At 37.1% G+C, this 25,204-nt stretch overlaps 1 protein-coding gene across 1 annotated transcript in view; it reads right to left on the bottom strand.

Moving 5' to 3' along the window:
- Nucleotides 1-5,914: 5,914 nt before the first annotated feature.
- Nucleotides 5,915-25,204, bottom strand: part of myo9b (myosin IXb) — a 33,835-nt gene continuing 14,545 nt past the window's right edge. Inside the window, exons 13-41 of the mRNA XM_044134661.1 lie at nucleotides 24,789-24,978; nucleotides 24,588-24,663; nucleotides 24,418-24,504; nucleotides 24,290-24,329; nucleotides 23,035-23,157; nucleotides 22,812-22,892; nucleotides 22,605-22,715; nucleotides 22,006-22,128; nucleotides 21,603-21,752; nucleotides 20,467-20,597; nucleotides 19,092-19,388; nucleotides 16,910-16,979; nucleotides 16,481-16,678; nucleotides 15,335-15,438; nucleotides 15,153-15,229; nucleotides 14,665-14,846; nucleotides 14,433-14,540; nucleotides 14,183-14,353; nucleotides 14,043-14,084; nucleotides 13,849-13,960; nucleotides 12,468-12,541; nucleotides 12,166-12,358; nucleotides 11,885-12,013; nucleotides 10,094-10,199; nucleotides 9,896-10,027; nucleotides 9,673-9,796; nucleotides 8,728-8,825; nucleotides 8,528-8,634; nucleotides 5,915-7,091 (exon numbers count right to left, since the gene is read on the bottom strand). Coding sequence (XP_043990596.1) covers nucleotides 6,898-7,091; nucleotides 8,528-8,634; nucleotides 8,728-8,825; nucleotides 9,673-9,796; nucleotides 9,896-10,027; nucleotides 10,094-10,199; nucleotides 11,885-12,013; nucleotides 12,166-12,358; nucleotides 12,468-12,541; nucleotides 13,849-13,960; nucleotides 14,043-14,084; nucleotides 14,183-14,353; nucleotides 14,433-14,540; nucleotides 14,665-14,846; nucleotides 15,153-15,229; nucleotides 15,335-15,438; nucleotides 16,481-16,678; nucleotides 16,910-16,979; nucleotides 19,092-19,388; nucleotides 20,467-20,597; nucleotides 21,603-21,752; nucleotides 22,006-22,128; nucleotides 22,605-22,715; nucleotides 22,812-22,892; nucleotides 23,035-23,157; nucleotides 24,290-24,329; nucleotides 24,418-24,504; nucleotides 24,588-24,663; nucleotides 24,789-24,978 — 3,630 coding nt within the window. The 3' untranslated portion in view covers nucleotides 5,915-6,897. The remainder of the gene's footprint in view (nucleotides 7,092-8,527; nucleotides 8,635-8,727; nucleotides 8,826-9,672; nucleotides 9,797-9,895; nucleotides 10,028-10,093; nucleotides 10,200-11,884; nucleotides 12,014-12,165; nucleotides 12,359-12,467; nucleotides 12,542-13,848; nucleotides 13,961-14,042; nucleotides 14,085-14,182; nucleotides 14,354-14,432; nucleotides 14,541-14,664; nucleotides 14,847-15,152; nucleotides 15,230-15,334; nucleotides 15,439-16,480; nucleotides 16,679-16,909; nucleotides 16,980-19,091; nucleotides 19,389-20,466; nucleotides 20,598-21,602; nucleotides 21,753-22,005; nucleotides 22,129-22,604; nucleotides 22,716-22,811; nucleotides 22,893-23,034; nucleotides 23,158-24,289; nucleotides 24,330-24,417; nucleotides 24,505-24,587; nucleotides 24,664-24,788; nucleotides 24,979-25,204) is intronic.

The raw sequence follows: 25,204 nt of genomic DNA on the forward strand, positions 1-25,204 counted from the left end.
TCTGAACATTTGCAAAACCTTTCAAATAAAATTATTAGCTTAAAGATGGAAATGTTTCATTATTTGAAAATACATTCTGAAAATGAGTGACATAGACTTTGAATTTTATCATAATATTTTATGGTACTTATTGTAATATTAATGAAAAAGATGATGAAAAACTGTTTATTACATCAGGCAAATTGGTATAAAATGAAATCTATTGAAAAGCATTTTAAATTGGTTACTTGAATGTCATTCACAAAGACGCACGTTGAGTTTTTGAGTTAGTTCTTTGTTTTTAGAAACCTGTTTAAAATAAATAAATAGTACAAATACAACATGATGCTATCAGTTTAAGCTGTGTTTTAGTGAGCTTGGTGAAGGAAGACCCCTGAAAACTAGGAAAATGACAAACAGCATGGTAGACCTCTCATTCTGAGGCTAAAAAGAGAAACACATGGACGGTTGTGACAAATAACATAAGCTTAAGTGTCTGATGATGGAAACATAAAAGTAATGTCAGAATCTGTCGAATTATAAAACTATACGATCACATGAGAACCTGCGAAGGCTCTGGATGCTAACCAGGAATACTTGCATAAACATGTCAAGTCTAGATTGTGATCTCAACTGTTTTAAGGTTGTTTTGTTGTCATGGTAACAAATTTCACTGGATGATAAATTGTCCCAGAAGTTTTTGCATGAGACAATAATGTTGCTGTTTGAAACTATTTTTAAGTAATATAATGCAAAGGCTCAAAGATTAATAAACATTAAATTCTAATGAAGATTTAACACTGAAAGACATTTTAAATATCCAAAATAAATAAACTGAAACAACAAATTAAATGAATTATGAAGTCTCTGTTAATAAAATTGCCCTTCAGAAACAGGCTGGTTGAGACTAAAACACCACACTGAAAGTTTTTGCCATCCAGATTTTGGTAGAAAGAGAAAAACAATAAATCATGCAAATGGAAATTTAGTTGTTTTAATTCATTATTGCAACAGAAATATTTACTATATACCAACACATTTTACTTATTTTTCTTAATTTTACTCATCTTCTTTCAATTGGGTGCAAGAGGACCAGCGTAAAATGGGTTTGATCGGATTTTTCTGCATGCACTACAAACTAGGTAGACTACACTTGAAACCACAAAAGTTCTCTTAATCGAGAATGATTAATTTAAAAAAGAAAACAAAAGAAGCTGTTACCCAGGTGGAGTCAAAGTAGTGCAATGATCTCTAGAGGCACATTTGTAGGTCATTCAAAAAAACAGATTCCTCTGTAATCAGAGAAATATGAATAGACATCCTTATTATCTCTAATAAAACCAACTCCCTTGTGGGAACGTCCCATCACTCCAAAGTGAATTTTTGAAGTGACAAAGCGAACCTGGAGCCAGAGAACAGATGCTGTGCAGCAAACCACTGAGTTAATCAGTTTTGTTTCCATATTTATTTCCAATCGTGTAAAAGCAGAGCAGACTCCTGCTCGGGGTACACATGATAACGTCTTTTATTTTAAGTCATTATGATGACTCAACTTGCAGAAAATGAGGAACAAGCTTTAACTGAATCACACACGGCGCAACTTCCTCTAAATGAAACTGACGCCAAGCAAAACAATAAGATATCACTCAATGCTATTGACTAGTGAGCTCTCAATGCTCAATTTGCTTTGGCTGGATGAGGAGATGGCAGAAAATCTGGCTGTTGGAGGTGAAATCATGATGTCTGAGTGGTCAGATCAGATCTGGAGCAACAACAACACCCGTAATAGGAGAGCTATGTATGTCGGAAGTGGAGTAAAGCGGTTGACCAGAACTGAACTGAAGGAAATTAAATGTTTGTGGTTTCCCTTTTAGTCCATGTTTGCAACTCTCCCTTCATATAGATTTTCAGTAGGTTTGACTTTTAACTGATTGCATAATAGTGATGCATCACTCCATCTATAACTAATCCCACATTGCTCACACTTTTCCAAAAGCCTTGGATAGAACATAATTCATTTACTCCATCAAACGAGCAGATCACAAACTTTTCATCTGCAGTTTTAACGCCGAACTGTGACCAAAACATCTAGTATACAAACACCACCAATAAGCCACAGATGGGACAATTACAGGAATAAGTTTTAAAAGCTACTGTTTAAAATAGTTTCTTATGAGAAACTGAAAACTGAGTTTTATTTTGTGTGTTTGGAGCACAGAATCCCTTTCCTGCACACTGCTGGATGAAACATCACAAGCATAATTTCAAGAAGCACAAATTCAGCTGCAAATATTTACAGTTACAAAACACTCAACTGGGTTTGAAGAGGAGATCGAAGGAGCTCCACCTATCTTCTGTATTCAAAACTAAAGTCAGAAGCTATAAGCAGCATGTTTGCTATATAGTTGACTGCAAACTCAACCCAAGCAGAAAATCCAAATAATTCACCAGCAAATATCAATTTGTTATAGTTGTGTAACTCCATTAAGAGCAGAAAGGTAAACATGTAGAATATTCTGCATTACTGGTTAACTTACTTCAAAACATCTGTTTTTTTTGCAGGTGAATATTGACCTGATTTAAAACAATACTTTTGTGATTTATTTTTGAGGTTTTATTGATTCCAGATGATTCTCAACTACTAATCTTAGTAAACAACACGACCAAGAGAGAAATTATTACTGAAATTACTACTAAGGAAGAACAGAAACTGATTACATTTGGTAATAATTTTGTGATAGAGTGGCATGTTGCTCTTTAAGTAAACTACTGAGACAATTGCAGATCAAACAGGTCAAGGATTAATACTTAAATTGAAATTGGTTGGTGAGTTGCTTCAAAGCTTGAATGGCAGAAACTAACAAATCTGACTTTTTCCGGTTGTTGAACGCACCACACAAGTGCTGCCAAGCAACATTTTGTTGTGGAAGATGTAATTGAGAGAGGATGACCAAATTATATTCAACATCACTGAGGAGTTTAAAAATTTAATTCAGAGGTAGAAAAAGATTAATTATTACAAAATTCAAACATTTAAGGCAGAATAGCTTCTCTAAGTGGTATCCACAACTAAAACAAGTGGAAAAAAAAGCAATAAAAGAAATTTAATTTGTTGTTATATCTGAAAGCCAAGTATTATCAGATATGTGTACTAGAGATTTAGTCGTTTTGATGGGCTGTTACTGTGGCTGGCCTCTCGGAAACTGTAAAGATAAAAAGAATGATAATCTTTTCATAATCAGTGATTACAACATTTTGAAAGTTGTTGCTTAAGAAGATGACTCAAGTTTAGCCATTTTGATTATAACTCGTTCAACAATGAAGTTACAAGAATAAAAAAAAAAGGGGGTAAAAAGCTATTTTAAAGGAAACTATTTTCCATAGAGACATTTCTCTGTTCACTCAGGAAGCAACCCTTTGAGTTTTAGGTCAGCTGATAATAAGAAGCTTAATACAGGCCAAAAATGTTTCTCTATTTTATTTCTTTGAGTCCAGTTGAGTCTGTCATGGATCACGCTGGATAAGGAAATGTTTTCTGCCTTCTGAAAAGCTCACAATTTAAGTGTCTACTAACTCTGTAGGGAAAATAAATAAGAGAGAACGATCTTTATAAATATTACTGCTAACTGAAATAGCTGCAGTTCTGCCAAATAAAGTGTAACATTGTAGCTCTAATTGTGCTGTCTTTGTTTTAAAATGGTAATAAATTTTGTGGAGTTGCAGAGCTGTGTAGCTCAAACCCAGTCTGATTTGACCTCTGATCCTAGTGGAAATAATTAATGATAACTCCAAAACAGAAAGGTTTCTTAAAGATCCCGTGTGATTAGAGCAAATGAATGGATCAAGCCTTTCCATAAGACTTTTAATTAGATTTTAGTTCCAGATGTTGTACGTCTTATAAGTTGGAGGATTGTCAATGATGCAGAGAGAGAAAGTCCTGTGACTCTTTGCTGTTTTTGAGGAATCCTCCTTTCATTTTGATATAAGCACTTCACTCTTAGTTTATTTTTTATGTTTTCTAGAAAGTAAAAATGTATTTTGTTGCTCGAGAATTGGTACCAGCAGGTTGGAGCTTTATAAAAATCAACTAAAAAAAATCTCTGATTGGTGGATCTCTTAATTTCTAATCATAGCATACACTAAAGACAATATTATGTCACTGGAGAGTGTATGTTTAGTATGGCAAGTGGAATCAACGCTTATTACTGTGGAATTTTGTACGAGTTGTTTAGCTCGTATAAAACAATATTTAAATGATGTTCCTTCAACCAGGTACAACCCTGAGTTTTTTCCTATTCTGATACAAAAGCTCAACAAAATATGTCGTTTTATTCAACAACGGAGATGTCACTTTCATTGCAAAAAGAGTCATTATAGAAAAAGCTAAGGCGAATTGAAGCAAATGATGGGCTTGCTGACTTATTGAGAAGTCACACACTTTACAAAGAACTCGGTAAGTTTAAGATGAATATGTAGGGGAAAGAATGCAACAATTCCAGGTAACGAAATAAGTAATTTAAGAAGAAACATCGGTGTTGTTGACATGAGCTAGCTAGCGTTACCTGAGCTGACGTGTAAACCACTAGCAGGCCGCTGTGTTACAGTTAGCCACTTAGCTCAGCGGTGCCTCAACAGCCAGACAGCGTTTAACGGTTAACATTATATTCAACAGACAGCCATAAACAACTTCAGCTCTGCTTTGTTTACAGTAGCTACACACGGCTTCGACCTAGAGAAACAGTCGAGAGCTACTGTATTCAATGGTAAGCTAAGTTAACGAAGATAAATAAATATTTAACTCACACTTCCTCCATCTTTTATTATAATTTTCTTTGCTAGAAGAATGCTGCGGTTCAGCCGCTTCTTCTTCTTTTTCTCCCCCGTCATTGTTAACTTATGTCCATTCTTGATGTCAAAGGGTCGTCGTTGTCCCAACCAAAAGTAAACTAATATTCTAAATTTGGGCTGCTAAGCTCATTACACTTCAACTATAGGCAGCTAGCAGCGAGCTAACTAAATGATGATTTCTCATCCCCACCTCATTTCAGTGCGTCTTCCTGTACCATTATTTTAGCCCCACCTCTTGCTGAGAAATACTCCCGCGTTATTGGCTGACGACCAGAAAGGCGATACAACTTTGCATCTGATTGGCTTAGAAAAAGTTGATGCTGCGGCCCTCCCTTGTTTATTCGTGGGAAGCACACCGCGGGTAACAAAGAGGAAATGCCATATTTGGTGAATCCCTGTGTTTATAAAGAAGGCAAACAAGATGTTTTGTCATTTCCAAGAAGTCAGGAAACATTCACTGTCAAAAGAGATAACATGTAACATGGTTCGACATACATTCGTGCCTATGAACACATAGGTATTAATATATGTCATGTCTATGACATACATTCACCTAAAAGCTTAATTTCTTTATTTAATTGAAAGTGAAACTTAAACATGCATGACAGTCAAATAGCGCATTTCCTCCAGACTCTGGTACCTCGATTTCCAAATAAAATGCAAAAACTATTATCAATTGAAAAGAAGCACTGACTAGCCACAGTACATGGGTCCCACAACTCTTGAATAGGATTTGCTTTTCAACCCTTTAAAGGATGCAACATTTTCCACCACGTTTTTCTTCCACTTAACCTTCCATTCATTAATATCCTTGTGGAAATTGTCAGTCACTGTCTACTGCACATTGTCAGGTCAGCAATATTCACCATCATTATGTAGGTCATAACAATTATGATTGCTTTTAATTGATCTTAAGTGATATTAATTTTGGGTTTGTATTACCTGAAAACAATAATAAACAAACAAAAATAAATACTTCAAATACAGTTCTGTGTGTAATGAATTAATTATGTATGTAGTTTTATTTTTAAATTGAATTACTGAATGCTTTTTTCAATAATATTCTAATTTACAAAGATGCACCACATAAGCTTGACAAGAGTTTTATTATAATGCATACCAAACATTTTGTACAAGAAAATTATTTATGTATTTAAAAAAAGATACATAAACAAATGTCTCAAATTTTTACTGTGAATACATGCACAAAAAAATTTACAAGTCTCAAAGTCAGCAATTGCTGTGTGGCAAAATTGATATTTATATTTAATTTTTGGCTAATAAATGTGAGTTATTTATTATATAATTATAATTTCATTTTCAATCTTATTATGTTTTATTCATTTAGTTTCTCATTGTTTCTTGGCTTCATTTTAAGACATATATGTATTCCTATACATTTAGTTCCAGCAGTTTTGGTCCCTCCAAACAAATAAGCCATTTATTTGTTTCAGCTGGTAATACGGCAACCAAATGGACAACACCAGTTCTTTTCAAAATGTACACACATTTAACGAGAAAAAGAGAAAAATGGATTACTTGTTTTGTCATGGTAAAAATCACAGTTCAAATAAAGACAGAATTTATATTACAAAAAGTCTCAGATTAATTAATGTCAAACTACTAAAAAAGTACTAAAAGTTAAGAAAAAAGAAATAGAAATACATGGTTTTCCAGTGAGATTCTGGATCACAGTGTCAGAATATGAGTACAATGTTAGCACATCTACTGTATAGTTACTATGTTATTTTTTTAAACTGCAAACAAAACAACCACCAGAAAAGAGAGAAGAAAAGGGGAGTTCAGACTCAACAGACCCAACCCAATTCAACAGTTTGTTACACAGAGCTGGTCCAAATCCCTCAGCTCCTTTACAAAATGTTCTGTAAAGTGATGGAATTAGCAGAATTTCCATATAAAGATCAGAAATAGTTCTGAGCATGTCTCATAAGAACTACGATAGAGCGGGTCAGCATGATGTCTTTCTCAGCAGCAATGACAAATGGAGTCTGTCAAACAAAGTGCTTTCAGGTGTTATGATTATCAGAACGTGTGGAATTAGTGTCAGCTTCAATCTTCAACGTCATCAATATAAGGGATGTCCAGGTCATCAAAACTCCCATTAAAGGTCTTGCTGGTGAGCTGCTGCTGCTGCTTGTCATCTGGGGAGGGAGAGTCTTGAGCAGTGCGACTCCTGACCACCATGTCTGCAGGTTTAGCTGGGGATTTCGGTCTCGGTGCTCTCGACAGCTTCGTCACCCTTCCTGGTAACAGAGATGCAACTTCAGTGAAAACATTTTTGACATGTGTAGTAGTGAGGAATGTCCTGTTCTGGTGTGACTGTAATTTATAGAAACGGTAAACAAGAAGTTGTTTTTTTCATCCATCCAATTCATCAAATCTGTTAGGATACAGAAGATGTGAAATTGGTATACCAAAACTCTAACATCCCTCAGTATTCCCCACTTTTTTCTTTCACGTCCTGTGAAAGAAAAAAGGAAGAAAGACGCAGCATGATGATACACCGGATATTTCAACATACCACTGAGCAAAAACGAAATCTAACACCTTCAGAGGGTATTGGTTAGAATTAGTCGTAAAGAAAGGAACCAGAGAATGAGTTGAATGCCTGTGTTTGGTCAGTGTGAGTATGACTTCCTTTGTAAGAAACAAAAATTTCCCACTCTTCTCTTGATAGATTTTCTTTCAGCCTGAAGGCCGATGTGCTCATCACAGTTAATGGTTTGCTATGTTATCTAAGATAGAAATGGAAAAATGTGACCATGTGCCGAGGTGAGTAGCACCAGGTTACATTTAATCGAGTCATTAAAACAAACTTTTAGGAGTTTTTTTTCTTTTTTTAAACCACAGATACTTTCCACTTCAACTTAATATTATGAAATGATGATATTTCGCACAGGATAACTGAAGACTGAGATTGTGATGCTGTAAGTTACGGATCGATAGGGTTTTACTGGGGTGGGACCCAAAAGGTTTTCAATGTGGCCTCCATTTTTATCCAAAAGCAAATAAAAAATGGATTAAAAAATTCTAATCATACTTTGGATCCCACTGTCCAAAACACAGAGATGCCTGTTTGCTTGGGATTAGTTTTATCACAGGAGTTTGGATCGATGGATAATTTGCGGGAAAATTTTTACTTTTCAAATTACTGACATGACCGATTTGCACAGGATTATCAACAAACAATCTCTGCAATCATTACAAATAGCATGTGGTAAAATTAACCCCACATTAATAGAGCTTTACTTGTGTGCAATGTCTGGCAATCTGGAAGTACAACTTCCTCTTCTGAGTTTTTCTTTTATAGAAAAATGTTATAATTACACAAGTCAGTGATTTTACTCTGAATAAATCCTGGAGAATGTAATTAATTCTTTGCCCGTATAAATGATACATTCAGATAATTTAATCTGAATACATTAAAATCTGATCAAGGAATTTTGGACATGTAAAGGGCTATAAGAATAAAGGGTGAGGAGACAGGACGCTTTTCAATTTTTTGTTTTAAAAATATTTCATATTTTTCTTTTGTGCCAAATATGTATACGTTGCTTTATCACCTTAAATTTGCTGTTGTAACATGAAAAAAGCCAAAAAGATAAAAGGGGAATGGACACTTTTGAAAATACTTGTACAAACCCAGAAGAAGGTTGATGTACTTTACCTTTCTACTGACCTTCCGAGTCAACGCTGCCCAGCTGGTCCAGGCTGTCTGAGCTCACTGATGATGCAGAGTCCGAGTGTTCCTGCTCCAGTTCAGGTAATCTGATCACTAAGTCCAACCTGCAAGGAAAAGACAAAACAACCACACAATGTTGCATCAAATCTTTTCATTTCAGCAATTTAAGGAATAAAAAAATAACAGCGAATGTTTACTTTTCTTTCTTGATTGACTTGATTCTTTTAATGATGATGCTGTCGGACTCATCAACCTGCAGTGGATGTGGAACATTCTGCTCAGCTGCGGGTTGAACCTTCAGGGACAACAGATGAAAAATAGCATCTTGGATAATTCTGGCACATTTACAGAAATGTTAATTATTGTCCCTCCCAAATAAATTAAAGGGGCAGTATTATGTCTTTTCCATGCAATCCAGCAAACATGTAAAAACAAAGCTACATATATCAAATATGACTTATACAAAATTTTACTTTGGAATTTAACGGCTTGAAATTGGATCTCCATCTCTCTACAAACTTTTTTAAAAGCTCTTTCTGAGACTCTGCCTCCAGGAAGTCATCACAACATTGCTCCTCTTCCTTTAACAACGTTTTAATAATGAGATCATCTGGTGAACAGTTAAACCAGGTGTTTGCTAATCGCTGCTGCTGCTAGTCTGAAGGAGCTGAGGGGAGGGGGTATGGCGGTGGAGGGCTTCTCTGTGAAAGCTTGAAAACTGACACTCCAAGGAGGAGCTGTACCCCAAAGGCGGAGTTAGGGCCACCCAGGTGTTCTGCAGAGTTGAATGGTTGCCATGGAGATCAAAGGATTTCTCAAACATGCATGTAAAACTCTATGTATTTTTTTAATGAGATAACATTATAACATAATGTAAAGCTTCAAAAGTGGATTTTTCAAAACACCACCCCCTTAAAATTAAAATTTCTGAAGGCTTGTCACTGATCTAGAGAAAGATGGGAAGAACGTCTTTGTCAGCAAGTGGTAGTTTTGTACAATCATTTAAAAAAAGAGATGCTAATGACAGAATTCATATTTTTTGATTGCATGTAGTCAGAAGGATGCAGACAAGATCAGGATATTGTTTCCGGAAATTCAAATTACAATCAGAGGCCTTTTTGGTTGTGCCTCTGTGGTCTCACCGTGTTTTGTCTCCTTAGTTTGAGTTTATGGACGGCCTGGGCCTCAGCATATTCCAGCTCATGGATGTCTTGCATCTTCTCGTTGTAGCGCCTTAGCTGCTCATTGATCAGAATCTCCAAACACCTGCAAGAAACATTACATTTTACAAACACTTATTGTAAGTTATTAAATAAAACATACCAGGATGAAAGGTTACAGTAGTGTGCTAGTATGGTTACTTACAGGGTACTTCTGGGCACATCCTTCATACAAAGTAAGGGGTCACTTGTATCAGCTGAGCGCAGGATGCAGGGAGCAAACACAATAGCCAGAGATGTTGGTGACATCTTATTGTGCTTCTCTTCCTTTGCAACCCTGAAACAGAAACTAGTTAAAATCTAAGGCTTTAATCACTTAAATGAGAAACAAGTTTCTTCTTACTTGACAAAGTGGAATATAAGCCGCTCCAAAGTGTTGTAATTAGCGGGAGGAAGCTCTTCGACCTTTTGGTATACAGCCCTTATTCTCTCTTGATTCTCTGGCAGCTCTGCATGTTGAGGAAAAGGGGAGATAAAGGATTTTCAAATGATCTGAATTTTAAAACAGCTTACAGTGGGGAGAACAAATATTTGATACACTGTTGATTTTTCAGGTTTTCCCACTTGCAAAGCTTGAAGAAGACTGTAATTTTTATCATAGGTACTCTTCAACTGTGAGTGATGGAATCTAAAACAAAAATCCAGAAAAATACAATGTATGATTTTTAAATAATTAATTTCCATTTTATTGTGTGAAATAAGTATTTGATGCACCAGAAAAATGAAACTTAATATTTGGTACAGAAACCTTTGTTTGCAATTACAGAGATCAGACGTTTCCTGTAGTTCTTGACCAGGTTTGCACACTGCAGCAGGGATTTTGGCCCACTCCTCCATACAGATCTCCTCCAGAGCCTTCAGGTTTCGGGGCTGTCGCTGGGCCACACGGACTTTAAGCTCCCTCCAAAGATTTTCTATTGGATTCAGGTCTGGAGACTGGCTTGGCCACTCCAGGACCTTAAGATGTTTCCTACGGAGCCACTCTTCAGTTGCCCTGGCTGTGTGTTTTGGGTCGTTATCATGCTGGAAGACCCAGCCACGACCCATCTTCAGTGCTCTTACTGAGGGAAGGAGGTTGTTGGCCAAAATCTCACGATACATGGCCCCATCCATCCTTCCCACAAAATGGTGCAGTCGTCCTGTCCCCTTTGCAGAAAAGCGTCCCCAAAGAATGATGTTTCCACCACCATGCTTCACGGTTGGGATGGTGTTCTTGGGGTTGTACTCATCATTCTTCTTCCTCCAAACATGACGAGTGGAGTTTAAACCAAAAAGTTATATTTTTGCCTCATCAGACCACATGATCTTCTCCCATTCCTCCTCTGGATCATTCAGATGGTCATTTGCAAACATCAGGCAGGCTTTGAGATGCATTGGCTTGAGGAAGGGCACCTTGCGTGCACTGCAGGATTTTAATCCTTGACGGCGTAGAGTGTTACTGATTGTTTTCTTTGAGACTGTGCTCCCAGCTCTATTCAGGTCATTGACCAGGTCCTGCCGTGTATTTCTGGGCTCATTCCTCACCTTCCTCAAGATCAATGATGCTCCACGAGGTGAGATCTTGCATGGTGCCCCAGACCGAGGGAGATTTTTCGTTATTTTGTATTTCTTCCATTTTCTAATAATTGCACCAACTGTTGTTGCCTTCTCACCAAGCTGCTTGCCTATTGTCCTGTAGCCCATCCCAGCCTTGTGCAGGTCTACAATTTTATCCCTGATGTCCTTACACAGCTCTCTGGTCTTGGGCATTGTGGAGATGCTGGAGTCTGATTGAGTGTGTGGACAGGTGTCTTGTATACAGGTAGCGAGTTCAAACAGGTGCAGTTAATACAGGTAATGAGTGGAGAACAGGAGGGCTTCTTAAAGAAGAACTAACATGTCTGTGAGAGCCAAAATTCTTACTGGCTGATATTTCACACAATAAAATGGAAATTAATTATTTAAAAATCATACACTGTATTTTTCTGGATTTTTGTTTTAGATTCCATCACTCACAGTTGAAGAGTACCTATGATAAAAATTACAGTCTTCTTCAAGCGTTGCAAGTGGGAAAACCTGAAAAATCAACAGTGTATCAAATACTTGTTCTCCCCACTGTACAAACAAAACGTAAAATATCTAAATGTTCTGTCACCGGCAGCATGCAGGAAGTCGTTGTAGAGAGAAAATGTTATGAGGGGTTCAGGAAGCTCTCTAAGCCAGCGCTTGACGAGACCGGTGATGGTGTGGATGGGGTAGTTATCCAAACAGACATTTTCAGGATCTGATGGAGCAAGATTAGAGACAAAACTTAAATATTTATCTTTACAACATTTTACTACATACATTTAAAATTTTTAAGTTAACTCCAACTAGGCTGACTACTGTAAAAAAAAAAGAAAAAAGTTTAAAAGCTTTGTGCAGAAACATACTCACCAGTCTGCAGAATCTGGTGCAGCTCCTTCACTCGGCAGGCTGCTCCAGACTTTCGGTAAATTCCCTCGGTGTAGAGGCCATTCAGCTCCACATGCATCAGCAACAACTCCAACACTTTGGGCACTGGGTTGGTTTTACTGGTCAGGGCGCACACTTGAACTCCAAAGTGTAGTGAGCCTGGAACACTGTCATCCTGACACAAATAAAGTCCAAGAGGAATTATACTGACAAGAAGACAAGAGAAAAGGAAAATAATCTACTGATAAAGATTTAATAGGTTTTTAAGAAGGTTGCGCTCTCACCAGCACGGACCGCCGTCTTGAGCAGTCTGTGATGATTTTGTCTAGACATTTCTTGTGACAAACAAACTTGCAGGCTAAAATGGAAACAGATGACCTTTAGTTTTACATATAAATATAAACAGTCTGTTCTCACTGGAGCGCAAGTCCACACAGACATTTTTAAAATTCCAATTTGCTAAGTGGGAAAAATAATCTGAAGCCAAAACATTGGATTTATAGAAAGTCTAGTAGTCACATTTATCAACAACCCAGCTGTTGTACAGACAGGATGGGATTTTTGACCATTTCTCTTCACACAAAAGTCATTTCTTCTCTTGTTTTCTTTTCCATTTATCTCTCATGTTTCCTTCAGAATTAAGTCCATGAATTGAAACAACCATAAATGTTTGTTGACTTTATGTCCAGTGAACCATTTCTGTGATAATTTGGCCTTTGGATAACTTTAGGCCATTAACCTGCTGAAAGACGTTATAGAGTTTTATTGAAAATGTTCTCATATTTCACTCTAACAAGCTTCCCAAAGCCCACAGCATCACACATCCTCCACCATAATTAATTATTTTCAGTATTCATACTTGGTTGTGTGTTCATTAGTCTCATCAGACCAAAGCGACTCTTTGGTCTGATGAGAAAACACTTGTGCTTAATATGGATTACTTTATTAAAATTGAAGAAAAGTTTATACAAACATAAATAATTATTTTTGAGGAAACTGAGATAATTCACATTATTTCCATGAGTCCTCACCAGTTGGTGGTGGCAATTCACAATAAATCCACTGGGTTACTGTTTTTACCATCCCCCTCACTGCACATGGTGGTAAAATTAACCAACACAATCTTCCAACTTGCACTGCATGCTCTCTCGCCTTTCCCATTTTGAACAGCGTCAAACAGATAGTTATGATCCAGAAAAACTGCAAACCATTGAATTCCAATTGGAAGTTTCGCTACAATCAAATCAACTTAAAAAATACTAAAGAAAAAAACAAATTAAATAAAAAGTATAGATTGTTGACATTTGTTTTATAAGAATTTATAAGAGCGCCATGAATCATGGCACCAAGGATTTTGCTAATATTAATTTCTCAAGTAGTATTAATTGATTGATATATCAATAATCCATAAACTATATATTGAATTAATATAGTCCCAAGACAAAACATTGACATTTCTTGTTGTGTTTTCCCCTCACAACAATAAATGTACTCAAATGTTGATTCTTCAAAATGTTCCAGTGTGAGTTCACATAAAAGCAATAAAACATTAACTTATTTTGTAACTTTATACACATTTATAAAGTTGGTCTACCAATAGGATACTTACTTGTGTTCGCATGCTTTGAAAATAACAGAAATATCACACACAGACCGTCTACTCACCGCTGCACATGCAAGCTTTCTCCATTCCCCAGATGAAGGAATTACACAAGTCACACGACTGCATGATGTTCACCTGGTATGTGCTGAACAGATGATCCAGAGGATTATCAATCTGCAGACAAAAATTACAGAAACAACTTCAGTTTATCCAATATGTTCATTAGGAACAAACTCAGGGAAGATGTTTAACTTACACATTTGTCATTTGTCTTCCTCTTCTTTCCCGTCCTGGTAGTCTGAATGAAGGGAGAAGTTAATTCTCTGACAGAACTAAAAAAAAGATCTTTACTCTCTCCCTGGTTTGAAGACTGATAAATGAAAACATAATATCTACCTTGGCTGGTTCGGACTCCTCTCGCTTTTTCTCGGCTCTGATGAATCCGTCCAGCACAGACTGGAACAAGTTGACCACCAGAGAGACCTCTGACCTCTTACCTCGTCCTGCCAATGCACTCACTTTGTTACGGTACCCATTCATTAGGCTTTTGTAGCAAACTTTGGGCTCCTATGGGTCAAAAAATTCATAAGAATTTGTTAAATAAAAATAAAAAAGAAACAACTAGAAAGTCTTAAAAGTGACTTACTTGTAAGGAATACATGCTTTTGATGGTTTCCCTGAACTCCATAGTGGCAGACAGGAAAATGCCCTCAGTTAAGGACAGTTCTTTCACTCTTGATTGCAGTTCATTCACCTGACAAAGTGATGAAATTATAAATAACAAGATGACGGGATGCAGGAGAAAAATCCACAGAGCAGCACAAAATGGGTCTCAAGTTATTTGTCTCAAAACCAACGCGGTTAAATGGTTATCGCACCTGATTCCCAAGGAACTCGTCAAGGTTTCGTAGTTCATTGGGATCGGTGATCTCGCGGTCCAGGGACGCGTCCGCCTCAAGCGTTCGCGTGGCTCGGCTGATTTGAGGAACTTTTCGCTGGACCCTCGATTCGTTGGAACTAGCCATTTGGTAAGACTGTGTGGAGAATCTTGGCAACGTTACTGCAGATAAGAGACACGACATGAGACGATATGTGTTCAAACACATGAGAAACTTGTGGCAAAAATGAAAATACATGTACAAATACACGTAACTTTTGCACTGCACAGCCCGACCCGGGAAAGTCTGGCTTCAAAGCAGGGCTGATTGTTTTTGCATTAGCACTTCCAGTTCCACTACCATGCATCTTTTCATTGTTGTGTTTTAGCCAAAATATAATTGGTCGAAGTTATGCAAAAGATAAAATATTTACTGGAGCTGTGCATAAGGCATCAGTATTCAAAAAACTCAAATATTTACAGATTTACCAGATTTATCAACTGTAGATTCAGCATTTGAAGATTTGTGCGCCCGTCTCCCCAGGAGTTTACCAAAAAACCCAATCCTGCAAAAGAAGATCATCTGAGTAAATTTTGTACGACATCACATACATATTATATAATTTTTAACTCAAAATGTTGAAATCATTAAATGAAGCAAATGATTTTACTTCTCAGGAGTCGTAAGTGATTGTTTTGTGCCTTGAAGATCAGTGTCTTCACAGCCTGATCTGGCTGGAAGGCTGTGCCTTGAACAGTCCAGTTCTGATACCATCTGTAGCAAAAAGAGAACACAAATGTTCTGCAAATTAAAGTACAGAAGCGATTAACAAAAATCCCAATCTGAAAACTTAAACAGTTCTCGTTCATTTCTCAACTGGAAATTTACATTCTCCCACTCCACTTTGTTGCGTCAGCTGTTTTTACCAGCAGCTCCTCCACCAGAATCGCAACCCAGAACATGAAATAAAAACAGAACTACACCATCTCCATCCGTCATGCAAAGACAGTTTCCTCCCACCAGCAGATTTTTTTTAACAATCTGCATGAAGGTGTTATTTGTGCAGACATGTGTTAGTAATACGTACTATTTTTCACTTTTATAGTACTGATTTTGTTGTATTTTACAATATGGCTGCTTGGAAACAAAGCACAGACCAAGCATGGTACTGTGCAAATATGTCAGCTAATTTAGTAAGATATATGCAAGCACTTTAAAATATATGAAAGGGCTGAATTAAATCAAACATATAGAAGTTTAATACACTGCAAAAACACAAAAATCTTACCAAATATTTTTCATCTCAATTCTCATGCAAATAACTTAACACTTGAAACTAGAGAAAACTAACTTACAAGGGTTTATCTGGTGTAGGGAGACTAAAATGTTGATATTATTAGATCTTGCCTTCTACCAGCTTCTTTTCAAACAAATTGTGTAAAATTGCATTTGTCATGTAATTTTTTTTCTGTTTTTACTTTTTGATGTCTGTTTGAAACAAATAACGGTTGTTATCAACGGTTATTAAGCACATTTTAATCATAAGAAGTAGACTGATATCAAAGCTACTGGTCATTCTGCGTAAACCTAATCTGTGCCTGCTGACTCTGGTGCTCAAGTCAGAAAGACGAAAAGTTCAGAAATGGACTTCGACAGTTCCAAAGTTCTGGAAAGCAGCCGCTCATGTTCTGATTGAGTGAAAGATAGAGCTCCAAGAATAATGCAAGGTATCCAGCCAGTCCACATGGGACATTTGCATGCAGGGTCGTTGTTGAGAGGAGAGCGGTGGGAGTGAAGCTTCCCTTTAGGTCAGTACCTTGACCTGGGAATTGAGGGGCCAGAGATCCATGACACTGGCTGAGCCCGTCAGGGTGGGCACATTTGGGCTGATGGGAGGCAGTGGAAAGTTCCAGTACTCATTCTCCTTGGAGCCCCCAAAGTTATGCACCAAACCGCTGCGGGCGTAGGCTAAGCGCCGCTTGTGTTTTTTCGGCCTGCGGAGACAAGCCCTTTCCTGACAGGGCCAGAGAAAGGGACAAGGCTCAAACGGGGATGACGCTACATGCTTAAAACCTCCAGTTAGGAGTTTGCCTTGATGACAAAACTTAGCGTCTTGAACACAGAGAGGTCTATTACAAACCAACAAACATGTTATGAATAACACAGAAGAGAAGAGAGAAAAAAAATCCAAAGTTGACATTGATGCATGCTCTAGATTATGAAATATTACTAACGCCAAGCTTACCATTTTGGGACTGGGGGAGCTTTCGCAGCCAGAGGAGCTTGACAGTTCATCAACAGAAACTGCTTTGCGACTTTATTTTTTTTTGAGAGGGAAACAAAAAACAAAGTGAAAAACTTTTTTTAGATTTCAGTTGAAGTGACAAAATAAAAAAAAGTTAAATGGTGACAACAGGAAAAGTAAGGTAGCAAAATCAGAGGTGGGTAGTAACTAACTACATACCCAATTACATTCAGTAGAATAACTTTTTTGGGAAAAAAAAAACAATGGACCTTACGAAGCTCCACCCACAACCGACCCAAGTGACTGCAAGTCTCACAAACAAAGCCTCCGTTGTTTCTATGTAAACATGACTGGATTAGTGCATCATTTCTACCGGATTTTCACAATATATCAGCTACTACAATGGACAGAGGAACTAAATAGTTCATGTCATCATCTGGGAGGAGGTTACTGGTTTTTTCAGTCACAAGCTGGTTGCAAACCTGAGGCCAGCAGGTGGCAGTCAGTTATGGTAGATCTGAAATTTGGTTTGATGACCTCAATATGAGAAGCTACAGACTGATAAGAGGAACCAAAGAGCTATGCAAAAGTAAAGGCAAATCTTCTGAAGCTGGGATATAATTAATGTAATTTCACATAATTATCGGTAGAAGCCATTTGTTTGTTGAAATTTTATGAAATATATTTGTTCTATTTGATGTTTGTTGTGAATGACGACACTCACAAACGAACGAGGTAATTAGTCCAATGTTTAGAAACTACAATGCGCCACAGCAAAGGTAAACAAAGGTAAAATAACCCGAATAGGTGAAACCACTCAAAACCACTCGTACCTTTTTACTCTCTCTCTCTTTGTAGTTTAAGCACACCTGTTACCGTGGCAACCGCCTGCGCCCCGCAAGACGAGCAAAGATTACGTTAAAAACATAACATTCAGTCCGTTACGATGTCAAGTTTCCAGACTTAATATTTATTTCTCGATTATTAATCAGCGCTTCCCTGAACACAGCGATGGTTGATTAACTAGCTGTACTTGGTACTAGAGTGGCTAACACGAGTAACAGTTTAGTCCAAAGCCTTTTCTGCTCAAATAAAATCTTTAGTGTATGTCTGATACAGTACACATTGCATATTGATCTGTTTAGCTAACGTAAGGCTGTGTAGCAGACCGGCTTCACGGTGTAGAAATTGTATCAGTAGGTACTGCCTTTATGGTGTACTGAGCTAACGGGAAGCGTGTTTGTGAGACCGCCACACACGTTGTAGCCGCGCTACTACGTAGAATGGGCATCCGCTAATGAAAAGCGGATCCTGTGTAAGGTCCATACTTTCAAGCATAGTTTTACTGCACCACACATTTTACTTTTACTTGAGTAGTATTATTACGAAGTACTGCTGCTCAACTTGAGTGAAATGTCAGGATCTTCTAGCCGTTGTGAGTAGCTTTACTGAATATATTTTAACCAAAAATGCATCAGATGCAGACACAAGTCTATACTTTAAGTTAATGGAGACTTCTTGGTTGTACACAGGCTTTGTTGTTCTAATGTTTTTCTATCTGCTGAGCCTGTTGGAGGACAAGTGAATAAAACCCAATATAATGCCATTGGAAGTACTCAACTCAAGTACTAGTTTCATAAGTTTTATTTTTTTTAAAAAAGGAAACTTTTTTATTTTGTAATTATTTAATTTGTTTGCACTAGTGCTTTAATTTTAGCCTTAAAGACATCAAAATTTGTGCATAATTTTATATTTTTAGCTTATCTGATGGCATTGAATCTGATTTTATGATCAATTATTCTTTTTTACTCTCACTTGAATAGCTTCTTGGAAGGCTACTTTTTAATTTTACCTGAGTAAAAATATGAACATTGTGCTATTCTTACTTGAGTCCATTTTTTGTGTACTCTTCCTTCCTCTGAGCAAAACGATGCATTATTCCACATCTTTGATCCCAAAACACACACACTATTCAACCCTGGAATGCATCTAACGTGACGCTTACCTCAAAGACACAATGTAAAACAAAATCTACTTTTTTCCCCCCTCATGTTTAGTTGTGAACGTTGATGTATTTGTCAAAATGGGAGCATAAATACCAAGATAGTAAATAGCATCTACCACAGCAGACAAATTATGTAGAGAAGGGTTGCATGTTTATGGCAAACACAATAAAACTTACAACATGTCATCTCTCCTATCTCTTCTTCGATGTACTTCAGGACTTGATGTGTCTGTCAGATCATCTTCACTGGATCTCTCCCTCGTTCTGTCATTGCCCATTGAAGGGTCCCTGCTGCCAGCTTTGGTGTCCAGGGGGACAGAGAAGGGTCTGATCAGCTGGGAAACAGACGCTTTGTTGTCGCCTATCTGCTTTCTCTCGTCCTCCTTTGCGCCCTGGTTGTTGGCTGGATCTGGCGATTGGATCTTGATGACACCATCCAAGTTTTGCTGCCTTTTCAAACTATGTTTCATTGAACTGTTGGCAAGAAGCATCAAATCAGACCCACATGACAGAAGTTTGACTCAAGCTTTTCATCAGTTAACAAGTAAAAAGAGTCTAGTTTCTAGTTAAAATATTTTAGTATACATTAAATAAGATAAAACTAAAGTTCATATTTTTTATTGAAACGTTACTTGGAAATTAGTTTTATCTTATTTCAAGTGTACTAAAATATTTGCACTAGAAACTAGATAAAAATACTTGGTAAGATTTTGTGTTTTTGAAGTTGGTTGGATCAACTCCTCACTCATTCTCTGGTTACCTAGCAACTCACTCACTTATTCGTTGGTTACCTAGCAACAACCTGTGGAGTGACTTGTGCAGTAGCAATTTAAGGTTTTGCCACCATGCCTCAAAATTGCTTAAAAATAATAATAAAAAAAACCTGACTTGAAGTGAAAACTGAATAAAACAGAAAAGGTCACCTCACTTCAGATATTTAAAACAAAAAAATTAATCAATAATTATGGATATTGACTGTTATTAACTGCCAATATTTTGAAAACTTTCTCACCAATACCTGCCTACTGGGACATTTTAGAGGACTTTATGCTTTCCTCTGTTGACAAACTCTAAAGAGATACAGATTAACTTTGTTAGCGTCTTCTAACTCCACCAAAACTATGAAAATCTACTTGAATTATTATTATTATTATTATTATTATTATTATTGTGCTCAACTGGGCAGCAAATTACTCTAACCTTTAAATCTCAGACAGAATAAAGGGAGAATTGTCAAAAGAAAAGTGATAGACACCAGACGAAACAATGCAGACCAGGCTGATTTTGTCCATGCTTTGCTGCACAGGTGCAGTAATTCATGCAAAGACAGCCATAAGATACTGAATACACTTTTCAATAGTGTATTCTACATCTGCATTAATATCTTATTCATTTATAAACAAAACAGAAAATTACCTTGATAAGTGCTCTGATTTTAAGAGAAAATGTTTGCATCAACTGTACACCAAAATCATTTAAATTACCAGATATTGTCCTTCCAAAAATATGACTGATTATAAAGTCTAAATATATAGCCTCGTAGTCATAGTACCTGGCTCCATGCTGAGAACTGCATAATACATTTTTATGGTCCCCCAGGTCTAGTGACTGGGAAATATGCCACGCCGTCTGGATTACTGTCGCAGCTCGGTTTTGCTTCTCAAAAAACTCCCGCCAGCTCCTCTAAAACAACAACAACAAATACAGTTTAATGTTTACTCTGTGGTCAAACTCTTCATTTGTTCTTTGATATCACCTTAGTTTATACGTACTTATATTTGCATCTAAATTTAGAACTGAGGAAGTTTTGTAAATTTTTTATTATGACTGTAGAGTTCTGCGACAGACTGGCGACCTGTCCAGGGTGAATCCCGCCTCTCGCCCGGAACGTTAGCTGGAAATAGGCACCAGCAACCCTCCCGGGACAAGGGTGAACAGAAAATGAATGGATGGATTGTAGAGTTCCTTGCTGAAGTATTCACACCCACTGAACTTTTTAACATTTTTTCACATTAAAACCAAAAATATTGCTGTATTTTATTGGGATTTCATGTGCTAGATTAGGGCTGCACAGTGGCGCAGTTGGTAGCACTGTTGCCTTAAAGCAAGAAGGTCGTAGGTTCAATTCCTGACCCGGGGTCTTTCTGCATGGAGTTTGCATGCATGCATGGGTTCTCTCTGGGTACTCTGGCTTCCTCCCACAGTCCAAAAACACGACCGTCAGATTGATTGGTCCCTAGATCTGAGTGTGTGGGTGCATAATTGTTTCTCTGTGTTGCCCTGTGACAGACTGGCAACCTGTCCAGGGTGTATCTGCCTCTCGCCTAAAACGTTCACTGGAGATAGGCACCAGCCCCCTTCCCAACCCCACTAAGGACAAAGAGGTACAGAAAATGGATGGATGGATGTGATAGATTAATATGGAGTAGTGTTTAAGTATGAAGGGACAGGAAACAGACAGACCAACATTTATTTTCTACAATAACATCTCTTGAAAAAACATATCCATGGTTCACAGTGTTACTTTTCAGTTGTTGTTTTACATCCCTATTCTTTAAACTTTTCCACATTGTTATACCTAACCTAGCTGCTGTCAGTTTTTGGTTATAAATATTCAATTAATATGAATAATTTTGCACATATAATAGGTGTTGTTATTTTGTTGTTTCAGTAAGAAAGCAGCTGCACCTGGATGATCATGGTGGCATCCTTCTTTTGCAGAAAGTGCATCCTTATGAGATAGGCACGGAACCAGCGCTGCAGGGTGACGATCCGTTGCATCACTTCTTTGTTCAGAGTGCTCTGGAGCAGCTGACGCTCCTTTTCTTTCAGAAAAACCTGAGCAGATTGAAGGCAGGACTAAGTCATGTAGAGCCAGGTCATGTTTTAGCCAAGGCTAACCCTAAGCTTTTATGTTATTTCCAACTGATTTTTATGTGTTTCTGCACCTGAAGATACGTTTTCATGATAAAACAAAAAGATTATTTCAAGTCTTCAAATCTACTAAATAAATATCTAAAAAAAAAAAACAAAGAAGGAAAGTATGGGCAATAATCTTGATAAGAAAATGAAAGAAAGCAGTGTGATATACTTTAGTTCTTCCTATTTGGTAGGTGCTCTTTTCCAATCCCATCTTCTCAAACAGTTCAGTTATCTCCTGTGGGGATCCAGTCATTCCCTTTGGAAGCAAAATTCCAAACTTCTCAACGAATTCCTGTTAACGGGGAAAAAATTATAGGAGAGTTCAGAAAATCATCTACCTCCATATTTATTGGTCCCTTTGGTTAATATGTGTTAAAAGTCTTAGAAGTGGCTGCCCTGTTGTTAAAACTGTAAATAATTCTTTATGGTGATTTTTTTTCGCCATGTTATAAGTGAACTACTAGTTTTTGTCAATATTAAAAAATTATTGACTTAAAACAAGCTCCAACATCTTGCTTAAAAAGCAACTTGTAAATTAGTTTTATCTTATTTTAAGAGTACTAAGGCAAAATAAATCACAAATATTTGGTAAGATATGAGGCTTATAAAGTACACACAAAATAAATGTAGTCAAATTAAAAAATATTGATTATTTTCTAAATCGTTCAATGTTACTGCTCTAAAACATGCATTTATTCTAAGGATTTTTACACATTTTTACCAGGCAGGTCAATAAATGTAGAGGGTGCCGTTAAATGAATCACCTACCTTAAATGTGTATTTAGCTTTGTAGCTTGACTTCTGCATGTGAATCATCTGCAGTATGCCAGTGTACTTGATTTGCTTTAGTACCAGTTTATCATCAAAGTGCAGCTGCTTCTATAAAATCAAGACAAGATGCTCAGTCATCATCTGTCCTGATAACAAAAAGAAAAAATCTGCAGTGCGTGGTTGAAAATTAAAGGATGTCATCACCTTTTCAGCATTAGAGCGAAGACAGAAAATGAAGAAAGGCTCCGCTTTCTCAATCGTCTCAATCAGTTTTCCGAATGAGGTCTGTGAGATAAATACATGCAGAAAGCAAAGATGGTTTTAGGTCTCAAACTATTGAAATGATCAAGAGTGAACACATCCAGCAAGGTTTTGGCTGTCATCTTATTTAATAATACTGTTTCACAGAACTGCAGGGAAGAAAAACCTGAAACTGAGCGCCAACTGTGGGTGGATCTGCTCGCCGGTTAGGGTGGAAGACAGATTTGCTCGTTCTGTCATGCTTCATCAGACCAACGATGTGATGGAGTGAACTCAAATTCACGAGGTTCTGGTTGATGAAAGACAAAATAAGATAATGAGGAAAAACCCAAGAGGAGCTCTGAATGTTTACATGTGCAGTAAGGTGAAGATGTTTTCACAATCATTGATCTTATTCACACTTTTAAACTATAGAGACCAATGATGAATATATATATATATATATATATATATATATATATATATATATATATTTTTTTTTTTTTTTTAAACCACCAGGGGGTCCTTTTTGTGGGCTCTAGTGTCCCTTTTTTCATGGTAGGCTGACGGGAAAGGGGGAAGGAGAGGGGGGAAGACATGCGGCAAATGTCGTCGGGTCCGGGAATCGAACCCGCGACGAGGACTGAGGGCCTCCAAGCGTGGGGCGCGCTAACCTCTACGCCACCGGAGCACGCCCCATGAAAATATATTTTATTGAGATGTTATCTGAGAGAACAACACCAAGTGGCATAACTGTGAATTGGGATGAAATTGAAACTGGGTTTCCTTTCTTTTCCTTTTGCAAAAGTATATAAATAAAAACACCTTCCATTTGCATTTATCTCCACTGATTTCAGCTTTCAGCTGAATGACGGCTGGAAGTTTTTGGGTACATTTTGAAAGTATGTACCCAATATAGATAACTCAAACTTCAGTCTGAATGGAGACTGAATCTCCAGTCAAACTCAAACAATCTATTCAAAACAATCTATTCTGTTTTCATCAGCTGCCAAAGAAAGGGATTCCACAGCATTATTCTGCCATCACCATGTTTCATCATGGGAACGGTATGTTCAGAGTGACGTGCCATTTTAGTATTGCACAACACAGATTAGGCCAACAAGGTATTTTATATTAGGACAGATTATTATAATTCACTACTAACAGAATTCTGATTAAATATTATTATTTCTGAATTATAGATTTCTGCAGCTCTTTCAAACTAAAGTGGACAAAAAAATGCATCCACACTTGACTATTTATTTGTTTTTAATAATTTTTCTTTCAATTTCCTGATAAGTGTCACTTTATGTGTTTGTCAACTTAAAGATCCAAAGACATAGCATAAAGTTAGTGGCTATAACATTAAAAATGCATTTAATTAGTATGAATTGCAAAGCACTGCAGAATAAAGATTTCATTTTAGTTTGGCTACTTTTTACCTTTGGAATGATCTGCTTTTGCCGGCTACCTCTATTTTTCCTGCAGAAAAAAATATGGAAATATTAGTTTAAAACATTCAGACAAACATTTTCTGAGTTGTGAAGCTAACAACATATTGTGTATTCACTTTTTCTCTTCATAATTGACAAAGATGTCCTCAAACATATCGAGTGATTGTTCATCAGAGCAATCAAAGGAGAAATCCAGAGTGTAGCTGGTGTGGGAAGAAACAAGAGAAAAGTTATTACTTCAGGCCAAAATATATCAACCCTAATTATTATAAGTAGTAATAATTACCCAGACAGTTTCTCCAGATAACTGCTGCGCCTTTTTAAGGCTGAGATTGGCGTGCGTGGGGTTTGTTTTGGAGTAGCTAAGATGAAAATTTAACAATAATTTAAATTATTCTACACAAAATGCAAGTTATGTAAAGCACATACTAATTGAGTCACTTGGAAAATTCAGTAAAGCCCTACAAACGAGAAAAAGTCTCTTTACTTCGTTCAGTCCGCTGCTTTAGGAGTTTTTTGAAGACTGAGACGATGCGGATGGTCGCTCGGAGGATGCTCCATCTGAACAAAGCTTCAGGGTTGGATGCAACCAAGTGAAGCAGGAAGGAGTGCTTGCTGCTCCGCAGAAGAGATATGACTTCAGGACGCATGTGCTCGGTGTTTTTCTTTTTGAAATCCTAAAAACAACACCATCAAAATGTACAGTTAAAATCTGAAGTTTACAAGCATTGTGTGAAGCAGTCACAAAGGAAAACTGTACTTTTATTGTTTTAGATTTGTTAGGATTACCAAAATTATTATTTATAACATTCTGGAATATTGGGAGATTTTTTTATGGTAACTTTCTCTTGACTTTTAGTAAAAAGAACTTCTCTGTATTCACGGTTCAGTTTTTATGGATTT

The sequence above is a fragment of the Gambusia affinis genome, linkage group LG12 (assembly GCF_019740435.1).
Source record: "Gambusia affinis linkage group LG12, SWU_Gaff_1.0, whole genome shotgun sequence".
Lineage (NCBI taxonomy): Eukaryota > Metazoa > Chordata > Actinopteri > Cyprinodontiformes > Poeciliidae > Gambusia > Gambusia affinis.